Here is a 12124-nt window from a genome sequence, read left to right on the forward strand (position 1 = left end):
AGATCTGTGCTAAATAACGTTTGTTATGTTTTAAATTAAAACTTTAATCCGTAGTGTTAGCTGTTAAATTATTAACTATTAATTATTAATTATTAAAGTTCCCTACAACTCAAGCAATAAAGCAATACATTAATTATAATTAATTAATTAATTAATTAATTAATTAATTAATTAAGTAATATAAGCCTCCATTTAATTGTTCTTCCAAAACTTTAAATTTTTGTAATTGTTAGAAGCTAGTTAATATTTTGAAAAAAAAATTGTTAAGGGTGTGATAATATATACAACGAAATTTCCCATAAAAAAAAACACATTTAGAACTTTAAAAAAAATAAAAAAAAAACATGGCATATCTGAATGTTTAAATGTTTGAAAAAAAAAAATAATAATAAAAATGTTGTAAAATGGCGGGAAAAACAACAAAAAAGTCCAATTTAGGCACGTTAGATTTTTAAGGTGTTAGCGCCATCTGTGTTTTATATTTGAATAACTTTAAAATTCGCCAAAATCGGTACATAATTAACATAATTACCAATAAATAATCATAACTTATTATAATTAATTATTAATAATTTCGTTAATTATGGTCCAAATTTGACGTATTTGGGCTGGTTTTAAAGGTCTAATTAAGCTCTATTCAATTACGTAAAATGTCAGAAATGTCTCGGCACTAATTCATTAAGAAACCGCAATTAAAAATCACTAATTGTTAATTAAACAATATCACTTTAAACTATACGTGTATTTGAAAAGTAATTTATCAAACTATCCTAAAAAAACGAAGTCCACATCAAAACCCACCCAAAGGGTTAGGGTTGTGGCTAAAAAAAAATATTGACCAAGGCCTAGCGTGCGTTGCTTAGCAATGAATCATCAAAGTTGGGGGAACTACTAAAATTAAACTTAAGTAGATTGTTTTAAACAACAATCATATCATGAGTGTTTAAATGGCGTAAGATATAGGAAGTAAACGTAAAATATATGGCCTTAAATGAGGAAATATACGTGCCTGCTGTTTGAAGAAGATATAAAAAAATCATGATTCTAAACATTGTCATGTCATGACTCATGGGAGGTTTGAAAACGGGAAACACATGTCCAACTAACTAAAGAGTTTAAATGTTTTTTCCGCGTAAATTATTGTGTTTTTGAAATTTCTTTTCTAATGATATTAAAAGTTATTTTTATGTTCAACTTCTACTTCGTACTTCATTCACAAATCACACATTCAAAAGTTGCTACATATTAAGCCTTGGATTCAAAATTTCCTTCACTTATTTATACCTTTTAATCACATAAGCCAACCCCAATTTTTACCAGAATAGCACATAAAGGGTTCCTTTACACAATTATAAAGTTTAATAATTGAATTAAACATTTTAATTACCTTTAATTTCCATTAGAAGTCGTCTTGGTGCACAATGGCTGTCGCGGACACGACTTTTTCGATTTTCAGAATGGAGGGAAACAGACGATGCATGACAGACTCTGATTGGTTAGGAAAAGAAGCGGGAAATGAAATAGGGCTGAACAAATTCTAAAAACGAATTTTGCTGAAAATTTAAAGTAAATAAGTTGTAAAATAAATAAAAACATGTTCAAAAACCAGGATCAGGTATTTTAATACACATAAAGGGTTCCTTTACACAATTATAAAGTTTAATAATTGAATTAAACATTTTAATTACCTTTAATCTCAGGGCCGGATTAAGCAATTTTGCACCCGGGGGCCGAGATAGTGTGCGCCCCCTTAAGTCGGAAAAAACGGAACAGCAAATGTCCCTAAGGGGGAATAGTTAAACTCAATGCGCCCCCAACAAGCCTTGCGCCCGGGGGCCAGTGCCCCCCTGCCCCCCCCCCTTAATCCGGCCCTGTTTAATCTCCATTAGAAGTCGGCTTGGTATCGCGGACACGTACTTTTTGGATTTCCAGAATGGAGGGAAACAGACGACGCATGACAGACTCTGATTGGTTGAGAAAAGAAGCGGGAAATGAAATAGGGCTGAACAAATTCTAAAAACGATCTTTGCTAGAAATTAAATTTAAAGTAAATTTGTTGAAAAATAAATAAATAAAAACATGTTCAAAAACCAGGATCAAGTATTTTAATACAAAAAACGTCGATTCATGACATTTTTTTTTACAATTTCTTATATAAAATATAGCAGAGCAAAAATTGGGGATTATTAATTAAAAAAAAAACAACAAACATTATTAACCACACTGCTTTTAAATAAATGTTATACAAAAACCAAATTTCCACCTAGTTTAAATTAAATTTAATTTAATTATAGTTTCACCGTATCATTTATTTCAAAATTAATAAGAAGATTACGATTTTTTGGGGGAGTGTTACTGTTGAGACTGAGAGAAAAATGGGCCGGGAGTTTATCGAAAAACCTAATTAACATTATGGTTAATTTAATTAATTACAGAAATTAAACTAACCTTCTATACACAATCATTTATTTCTTTAAAAAACTACACACAGGCGGATTAATTAGGCTTAGAAATAAAAAAAAAACTATCCATGAATGAAAAAAACGGAAGTTACAGCTGTTAAGCCTAATTTCTCCACTAATTTACATATCATTGATTAAATTAGGCCTTATTTCACCAACACACTGAAACTTTTTAGCAAAATATCAAATTTCTGTTTCAGTTTTTGTACAATTAAGTTGTTTTTTAAGGGACTTTTTGAAATTCAAAAATCCCAGCCAGAGAAAAGTTCAATTCAATTCAATTCAAATTAATTTTGTTTACCTTAAGCCTTGGCTATCTTAGAAGCTAGCTAAGCCTTTGTTCATGATTACCTCCGATTATTTATAGTTATGATTGTTTTTAAATACTAATTACTAAAGATTACAAATATTTGAGCAAAATAAGCTGAATTTAGCTAAAAAAAATATGATAATGATTTTTTTTTTAATTTTTAAACTAAAGGTGGTTGGCAGGTGAAAAAAAATGTCTTAAAAATAATTTAAGTAACCTTAAATAATAATAATAAAAAAAACTCCAATTAATGGCTCAGGGTGACCACTTTAATTTTAAATTTAAATTCGTTAATTAAACCTAAAGGAGATTAATTTAAAAATAAGAAATTAACGTGAAAAATAAGAAATAAATGTGAGAAATAAAATATGAGTAAAATTTATGAAAAAAATTGTTTATTCATTTTATTTTAGAAAAATCAATTATAAGGTCATAATAATTTTTAATTAAGGACTTAAGCTATTTAAATGATATTTATTAATTAGGGTCTCACAAACTGATTAATTAATTAACTAATTAATTAATGAATAAATAAAAATATCCCAATTAAAATTTTATTAAGAAATCATTAATAAATTTAGGAATGATTTAAGCTATTTAAATGTTAATTAGGGCTTCATAAACTAATTAAAAAATTAATTAATTAGTAAATAAAATTATGCCAATTAAAAATATTATTAATAAGCAATTTTAGTTATTAAATTAAAGTGGTCACCCTGACCGCTGGAAAGTGTGTAGTTTTGTTTCATATACAGAAAACTTTAATTAATTGAGGAATTTTATTAAATTATTTTTTTTTTGTTATAAAAATCCTCAGAAATTCATTTTTTTGTTTTTTTATTTATTTTTTTTTCATCTCAAGTTTTCTTTATTAAATTTTTATTATTAAATGGCAGATTTACACTGAATAATTTTGGTTAATTTAAATCGTTATTTTTAATTATTTTTTTCTTTTATTACTCCACCAATTTAATAAATCCTGAAAATTTAAATAAAATTATTCGGTTGATTTTTTTTTCTATTTTTTTTTTGAATTTTTTTTTTTTGAATTTTTTTTAATTTTTTTTTTAATTATTGTTATATTTAATTAAAATTAATTAAAATTAGACTAACCTCTTTATTCAGAAGCCGAAGTTTGCCGAGATCTTGGAGCGGCGGCAGCAGCAGCAGCATCGGGAGGGGCGTCACTTTCTCCAGCTTTTTCTTCTCTGGGTTTTGCACCACCAAAAATGTTAGCCCGACTTAATGTATCGGCGACGGCATTAACTGGATCCTTGACAGACCGGGGCAAAAGCTTTAAACGGGGACGAGCTTGCTTTTCCTCTGAGTGAAATTAATTAAATCAAAAAAAAAAAGAAAATTTAATTTGTGATGAATTTGATTTGATAAAAGTGAGGCTGTTTTAAGTGGTTTGAAAGAGTTCCAATGATGTTTATTAAGGTCTGGAGTGATTTAAAGTGATCTCAGAATATTTGGAGTGATTTGTGTGATTTTAAAGTGATCTCAGAATATTTGGAATGATTCATATGATTTTAAAGTGATCTCTGAATATGTGGAGTGATTTAAAGTGATCTAAGAATATTTAAGAGTGATTTGTGTGATCTTATTGTGATCTCAGAATATTTGAACTGATTTATGTGATTTTAATGTAATCTGAGAATACTTGGAGTGATCTCAGAATATTTGGAGTGGTTTATCTGATTTTAAAGTGATCTCAGAATATTTGGAATGATTTATATGATTTTAAAGTGATCTCAGAATATTTGGAGTGATTTATGTTATTTTAAAGTGATCTGAGAATACTAAAAGTGATCTGAGAATATGTGGAGTGATTTATGTGATTTTAAAGTGATCTCAGAATATTTGAACTGATTTATGTGATTTTAATGTAATCTGAGAATATTAAAGTGATCTGAGAATACTTGGAGTGATCTCAGAATATTTGGAGTGGTTTATCTGATTTTAAAGTGATCTCAGAATATTTGGAGTAATATAAAGTGATCTCAGAATATTAGGAGTAATATAAAGTGATCTCAGAATATTTGGAGTGATTTAAAGTGATCTCAGAATATTTGGAGTAATTTAAAGTGATCTCAGAATATTTGGAGTGATTTAAAGTGATCTCAGAATATTTGGAGTAATTTAAAGTGATCTCAGAATATTTGGAGTAATTTAAAGTGATCTCAGAATATTTGGAGTAATTTAAAGTGATCTCAGAATATTTGGAGTAATTTAAAGTGATCTCAGAATATTTGGAGTAATTTAAAGTGATCTCAGAATATTTGGAGTAATTTAAAGTGATCTCAGAATATTTGGAGTGATTTATGTGGTTTTAAAGTGATATGAGAATATTTGGAGTGATTTATGTGATACTAAAGTGATCTCAGAATATGTGGAGTAATTTAAAGTGATCATAGAATATTTGGAGTGGTTTATCTGATTTTAAAGTGATCTCAGAATATTTGGAGTGGTTTATGAGATTTTAGAGTGATCTGAGAATATTTGGAATGATTTATGTGATTTTAGAGTGATCTGAGAATATTTGGAGTGAATTATGTGATTTTAGAGTGATCTGAGAATATTTGGAGTGAATTATGTGATTTTAGAGTGATCTGAGAATATTTGGAGTGAATTATGAGATTTTAGAGTGATCTGAGAATATTTGGAGTGATTTATGTAATTTTAAAGTGATCTGAGAATACGGAGTGATTTATGTGATTTTAAAGTGATCTGAGAATATTTGGAGTGACTTATGTGATTCTAAAGCGATCTCAGAATATTTGGAGTGACTTATGTGATTCTAAAGTGATCTCAGAATATTTGGAGTGATTTATGTGATTTTAAAGTGATCTCAGAATATTTGAACTGATTTATGTGATTTTAATGTAATCTGAGAATATTAAAGTGATCTGAGAATACTTGGAGTGACCTCAGAATATTTGGAGTGACTTATGTGATTTTAAAGTGATCTGAGAATATTTGGAGTGATTTATATGATTTTAAAGTGATCTCAGAATATTTGGAATGATTTATGCGATTTTAAAGTGATCTGAGAATATTTGGAGTGATTTATGTGATTTTAAAGTGATCTGTGAGTTTCAATATGATCTGAGAATGTTTGGAATGGTGATCAAGACGGGTCTATCAACTTAAAAGTTACAAAGAAATTACTTTAAAAAATAAAATCATAATTACCCTCTGTAAGTTCTTTGAATTCTTCCTGATTGGGTGGTGCTCTATCTCTCGGAGGTCCACGGTTACTTCCTCCTCCAAAACCACCTCCTCCACCACCACCTCCACCACCAGCACCTCCACCTCTACCTCCCCCCCTTCTATCATCTCTGTCACTGAATCCACCTCTGTCATTATAGGAGCCTCCTCTGTCATTGTAACCACCTCCACGGTCACTATACCCTCCTCCACCTCTACTATCATTGAAGCCACTTCTTCCGTAGCTGCTACCACCTCCTCCCCTGCCTCCTCTATCGTTATATCTCCTGTCACCACCTCTTCCACCGCGGTCAAAACCTCCTGAAAGGTTAAATAAATACTTCTAAGGACCAAACGTATCCTTAGATTCAACACATTTTGGCTTACCTCTACCTCTATTTGAGAAGCCGCCACCTTTGTCGCCGCGTCTGCCTTCCGCTATATCAACGCGTAAATTGTTACCAGTGAATTCCTGTAAAGAGTAAAGAAAAACCCACCATTACGTTAGGCTTAACATAAAAGCGTTCAATTAGCCTTATTCCTGATCAGCGCCATCTACCCATAGCGGTGACTTTGAGAACTACTGTAAGCGGCAAGCCAATCAGATGTCGCTAAAATCTGGTGACGTCATTTTTGGTAAGACCCCCCCCCTCGAGAGTGCCCATCAGTGACGTCACCAGATTTTAGCGACATCTGATTGGCTTGCCGCTTACAGTAGTTCTCAAAGTCGCCGCTATGGGTAGGTGGCGCTGATCAGGAATAAGCTACGCTAATTGTACTTACAGCTTGATCAAATTCTAATCCTTCTTTTAATGAGTCAATATCATCAAATTCTACATAACAATAGCCTAAAACGAAATAATATTACGTTATATAGTCAAATTAGGCTTAAAATAGGTTTAATTACCTTTAAATTTGCCATTTTCACGATCTGTAACCATTCTGACATTTTTAACCTGAAGAAAAATTGGTTATTTAAGTTTAATTAACGTTTAAAATTAATTAAAACTTACTTTTAATCCTTCAAATATTCTATCTACATCGCCTTGTACGCAATTATAAGGCAAATTGCCTACAAATAATGTGTACGGAGGTTCCGTTGGTAAGGGTTTATTGGTTCTACTTCTGCCACCCGAGTGATCATTATAACCACCTCCACCTCCTCCGCCGCCTCCACCTCTATTAAATTAAGTTTAAAAATATATTTGTGAACATTTGTGACTTGTCTTAAATGAAAAATCTGTTCCAAAAGCGCGGGATCACGGGTGATGACCACCATTCCTTATTCTAATATCTCTCCACGCCTCTAAAAAAGCATTGCTTTATCTATGGCCAAGGCTTAATTAAACAAAACGTTTCTTAAAATTAACCCTGACACGTTATTTAAACACGTTTTAAGTTAAAGTTACGGTTTAAATTAGTAATTTAGTTATTTGGGTTTAATAAAGATATGTTTATTTTAAGTTTAATCAAGTTTAAAGTTGAATAATTAAGTTTAACTTACCTGTAAGAGTAAGAATCGTCGTAGCCTCTATCCGCCATGTTACGGAAAAGTCCAGGGATGCCAGATTGAAAACCTTCAACCCGCCAAAATCAAACTGGAAACAAGCCCGAAAAACCGCCAATCGGTATTTCGAAAAGAAGCCCAAAAACTGCCTAAGATCTAAACTATCCAGCCCAAAAACAAACAAGCCAAAATTTTATCGTGAAAATTTGAAATTTGTTTTTTTTTTTAGAAATTTCAATGCATATTCTATACTGACACCATTTTTAAAGCCCAAAACAAAATGAAACCATTTTATTTAATCATGAATTGACGAATTATAAGCCGCTCAAAAGGTTTGACATTACCATTTGTCAGTTTTTTGGCACGTCATAGGCTTATATCTCTTACCTCGATTCCATCCCCCTAACGGGGGAATTTCAGAATCGCGCCTACAAACGCTCCCCTAAGTAGAGGTATAAAATGACGTCCGATGTTCTTTCCCTCCCTGACAAACGTCCTCTCCCTATTGGCGGTATATTATGTACAGAAAGCCAAAGAAAAACCCCGACAAGCCAACAGCCAACACTTTTATTTCCAGCCAATATTTTTCAGAAGAAGCCCAATTGGCGGCTTTCCAGCCCAATATGGCAACCCTGCGGAAAAAACGAAGAATAGAGCCGTAAACCGGCGACCAATAGATGGCGATAAAATTCGCCTACTGACCTTGAAATTTCCCCGATAATAGGCGAGATATGACCTTTGACCTTTGGTAAACGTAAAAATTATTAAATAATTTTTAAATAAATTCGTTTGGGTCATTAAATTAGGCAAGAATATTTATTTAATTAGAAAAATTATTTATTTACACCTTTTTAAATTTCCCTTGAATCCAAACACGGTACATAGTAATTTGTTTTCCGCGATTAACTTGCAGCCTTCTATCGACTAAACTAGTATCTTTCTCAAAACCAACATTTTCAAACATTTTATCAACCTCTTCTTGGTCAAAAAAATAAACTCTAGTACCATCTCCTCTGACGTAAAAATTATCTTTCAAACAAGAACCATTTTTAAACCTTAATTGTGCCATGTCAAATCTACCATAATCGCGAAATAAAATTAAACCGCCTGGTTTTAAATACCTTCTAAGATTGCTAATTACATTAGGCATTTTTACAGGATCTATTGCGGATAGTACAAAGATTAAAATTACAATATCTAGACTATTTTCTTCAAAAGGAACTGTCCAATTATCTTGTGAAATGTCACAAATAAACGGGAAACATCTAGTTACGTTGTTCATAACATCTGGATGTTCTTTAACTAAGTTTATTGCAGTTTCAGCAAAATCACAGCAATATATATGATAATTAGGGCTAGGATTTCCTTCTAATAATGGGATAACCGTGTTACCAACACCACAACCAACTTCAAGAACTCTGAAAGTGTTTTCAAGTTCACCTTCCTTTAAAAGTTCTGGGAATTCTGTGAAAAGCCAATGGCGATCTTTAAAAAATTTGTCTTGGTGTGTTTGATAGAATTTATCCCAGAATTCACTAGCATCTTCTTCATATTTAGTTATTAATTCACTGGAAGCGAGTGTTGATGAGTTTTTAGTGATTTTTTCCTTAGCTTCAGCTTCTAATGTTTCATTCCATTCAACAGCATCCCAAGCATTATGTTCAAAAACTTTAGAAGGATCGGTTAAAAAACGGTTTCCAAATTGCGGTCTTGATGTATTTGGTTCCATTTTTTCAAATAACTTTTAAAAATATTTAAAATTTAAATTTTTATTAATGAAAAACACATGTAACGAAATGAGTTAGGCTTAGGTACAATGAAACTATGAAAGAGTTGTTGAAGCAGACGATTCTTACGCCACGTGGCTCATTAAATACCTCCAAACCGAAGCTCAATTCAGTTCAGTTGCTGTAACTTCGCACACAATTAGAAACTTTACAGCATTCCAAGCATTATGTTCGAAAACTTTAGAAGGATCGGTTAAAAAACGGTTTCCAAATTGCGGTCTTGATGTATTTGGTTCCATTTTTATCAATAACTTTTATAAATATTTAAATTTAAAACTTTTAATAATGAAAAACACGTGTAACGAAATGAGTTAGGCTTAGGTACAATGAATGTGTTGTTGAAGCAGACGATTCTTACGCCAGTGGCCCTTAGATAGCTCCAAACTGCAGCTTAATTCAGTTCAGTTTGCTATAATATGGCGCACAATTAGAAACTTCACAGAAGGTTTAAAACTTTTGCTAATTAAAAATAAAAGGAAAAATCAAATTATATCTAGAATAATAACAATTTTAATTATTTAAATGACAAAAAATGTACACTTGAATGAAATAATAACAGCATACATGACAAAATCTACAATCAACATACAATCAAATGTTTAATCCTATTTAAATTCACATTACTGTCCTTTTTTATTCAAAAGTTTGATTTTTTTTTTACTTCTTTTTAGTTTATTTTTAAAAAAGCCTGAAATTGCCTAAACACCTATTTTTAAAATCACCAAAAAAATTATAATATTTATTTAACATTATAAAGTCTATGATTTAAAATATTTTTATGGCTTTTTAAAATATTGATTAAAAATAATCTAACATTCTAAATTAATTAGTTCTAAGTACAGGCGTAAATTTTATTAATTTTTTTCTTAGAAATTACCTGAAAATTTTTCAAAAAGCTTAATTTTTATTTTTAAAAATTGTTTTTAGGGAAAAAAAAATTCTAAGATATTCTAGAATTTTTTTATTTATTTATTTATTTTGAAGAGAAAAATTGTGATATGTTAATTTTTTTGCGGAGAAATTCGATTATTTTCAAACTTTAAACAATTTCTTTTTTTTTTTTTCGATACCTTATGACTATCACAGTTAAAAAAACTAAATTATTTTACAAAAAAAAAAAAATATTAAAATTATGGCATAATTATTTATAAATTTTTAGCCATTTTTTATTTTATCTAGGAAACAAAATACCGCATTTTTAGCGCAACTATAACAAATTATTTTTAATTTTTTACTCAAAAAAATTATTATTTAATCAAATATTCATTCATAAATCGACAAAAAAAAATAAAAAAAATTAAAATAAAAAAGGGTTCAATCAATACAATCATACATACACTTTTAAAGTTTTTTTTTCAAATATTTTTAATTAATTCCAAATTAATTAAAAATTCAATTAAAAATTCAATTAATTCCAAATTAATTAAAAATTCAATTAAAAATTCAATTAAAAATTCAATTAATTCCAAATTAATTAAAAATTCAATTAATTCCAAATTAATTCCAAATTAATTAAAAATTCAATTAATTAATTCCAAATTAATTAAAAATTCAATTAATTAATTCCAAATTAATTAAAAATTCAATTAATTAATTCCAAATTAATTAAAAATTCAATTAATTAATTCCAAATTAATTAAAAATTCAATTAATTAATTCCAAATTAATTAAAAATTCAATTAATTAATTCCAAATTAATTAAAAATTCAATTAATTAATTCCAAATTAATTAAAAATTCAATTAATTAATTCCAAATTAATTAAAAATTCAATTAATTAATTCCAAATTAATTAAAAATTCAATTAATTAATTCCAAATTAATTAAAAATTCAATTAATTAATTCCAAATTAATTAAAAATTCAATTAATTAATTCCAAATTAATTAAAAATTCAATTAATTAATTCCAAATTAATTAAAAATTCAATTAATTAATTCCAAATTAATTAAAAATTCAATTAATTAATTCCAAATTAATTAAAAATTCAATTAATTAATTCCAAATTAATTAAAAATTCAATTAATTAATTCCAAATTAATTAAAAATTCAATTAATTCCAAATTAATTAAAAATTCAATTAATTCCAAATTAATTAAAAATTCAATTAATTCCAAATTAATTAAAAATTCAATTAATTCCAAATTAATTAAAAATTCAATTAATTCCAAATTAATTAAAAATTCAATTAATTCCAAATTAATTAAAAATTCAATTAATTCCAAATTAATTAAAAATTCAATTAATTCCAAATTAATTAAAAATTCAATTAATTCCAAATTAATTAAAAATTCAATTAATTCCAAATTAATTAAAAATTCAAATAATTCCAAATTAATTAAAAATTCAATTAATTAATTCCAAATTAATTAAAAATTCAATTAATTAATTCCAAATTAATTAAAAATTCAATTAATTAATTCCAAATTAATTAAAAATTCAATTAATTAATTCCAAATTAATTAAAAATTCAATTAATTAATTCCAAATTAATTAAAAATTCAATTAATTAATTCCAAATTAATTAAAAATTCAATTAATTAATTCCAAATTAATTAAAAATTCAATTAATTAAAAATTCAATTAATTAAAAATTCAATTAATTAATTAATTAATTTCGTATTACCAGAATTTTAAAAGTATTTTATTTTACATTTTATTTATTTTTCATAATTTAACGGAAATTGGAAAAATTAATATATCAAAAAAAAAACGTTTTTAATTAAAAAACGATTTAAAACTTTTTTTAATTAATTAAAAAAACGATTTAAAATATTTTTAAACACATTTAACAGTTTATTTTAAATAAACCGAAACATACTTTTTCTATCAATCAATTTAAAAAACTGC

General features: G+C 27.8%; 2 protein-coding genes across 3 annotated transcripts; both read right to left on the reverse strand.

Annotated features, from left to right (window-relative positions):
- Positions 1 to 2082: 2082 nt before the first annotated feature.
- Positions 2083 to 7601, reverse strand: LOC149615753 (eukaryotic translation initiation factor 4H-like). 2 transcript variants are annotated; one of them, XM_089857203.1, is made up of 8 exons: positions 7487 to 7601; positions 6996 to 7161; positions 6890 to 6938; positions 6766 to 6830; positions 6376 to 6454; positions 5968 to 6303; positions 3886 to 4095; positions 2083 to 3751 (listed from the first exon to the last, which is right to left on the reverse strand). In XM_089857203.1, the coding sequence occupies exons 1-7, from the start codon at positions 7522 to 7524 to the stop codon at positions 3890 to 3892; spliced, it is 939 nt and encodes a 312-aa protein (XP_089713329.1). In that variant the 5' UTR covers positions 7525 to 7601; the 3' UTR covers positions 2083 to 3751; positions 3886 to 3889. The 2 variants fall into 2 exon arrangements, with proteins under 2 accessions (XP_089713329.1, XP_089713328.1); XM_089857202.1 differs by having other exon boundaries at positions 6370 to 6454.
- A 703-nt stretch (positions 7602 to 8304) lies between these two features.
- Positions 8305 to 9640, reverse strand: Mettl2 (methyltransferase-like protein). Its single transcript, XM_089856520.1, has 2 exons — positions 9367 to 9640; positions 8305 to 9230 (listed from the first exon to the last, which is right to left on the reverse strand). The coding sequence occupies exon 2, from the start codon at positions 9216 to 9218 to the stop codon at positions 8331 to 8333; it is 888 nt and encodes a 295-aa protein (XP_089712646.1). The 5' UTR covers positions 9219 to 9230; positions 9367 to 9640; the 3' UTR covers positions 8305 to 8330.
- Between the last annotated feature and the right edge of the window lie 2484 nt (positions 9641 to 12124).

The sequence above is a fragment of the Phalangium opilio genome, unplaced genomic scaffold (genome assembly GCF_054372755.1).
Source record: "Phalangium opilio isolate 3A_F unplaced genomic scaffold, DU_Popi_V2 ptg000217l_1, whole genome shotgun sequence".
Classification (NCBI taxonomy): Eukaryota; Metazoa; Arthropoda; class Arachnida; order Opiliones; family Phalangiidae; genus Phalangium; species Phalangium opilio.

Bases quoted from the DNA above. Each gene is read 5' to 3' on its own strand.
- Mettl2 (XM_089856520.1), bottom strand. From the start codon at position 9,218: ATGGAACCAAATACATCAAGACCGCAATTTGGAAACCGTTTTTTAACC.
- LOC149615753 (XM_089857202.1), bottom strand. From the start codon at position 7,524: ATGGCGGATAGAGGCTACGACGATTCTTACTCTTACAG. The intron at 6,455-6,765 runs GTAAGTACAATT...TACTCTTTACAG, and splicing joins GATTAGAATTTGATCAAGCT to GAATTCACTGGTAACAATTT. The intron at 6,304-6,369 runs GTAAGCCAAAAT...TTAACCTTTCAG, and splicing joins CTTCTCAAATAGAGGTAGAG to GAGGTTTTGACCGCGGTGGA.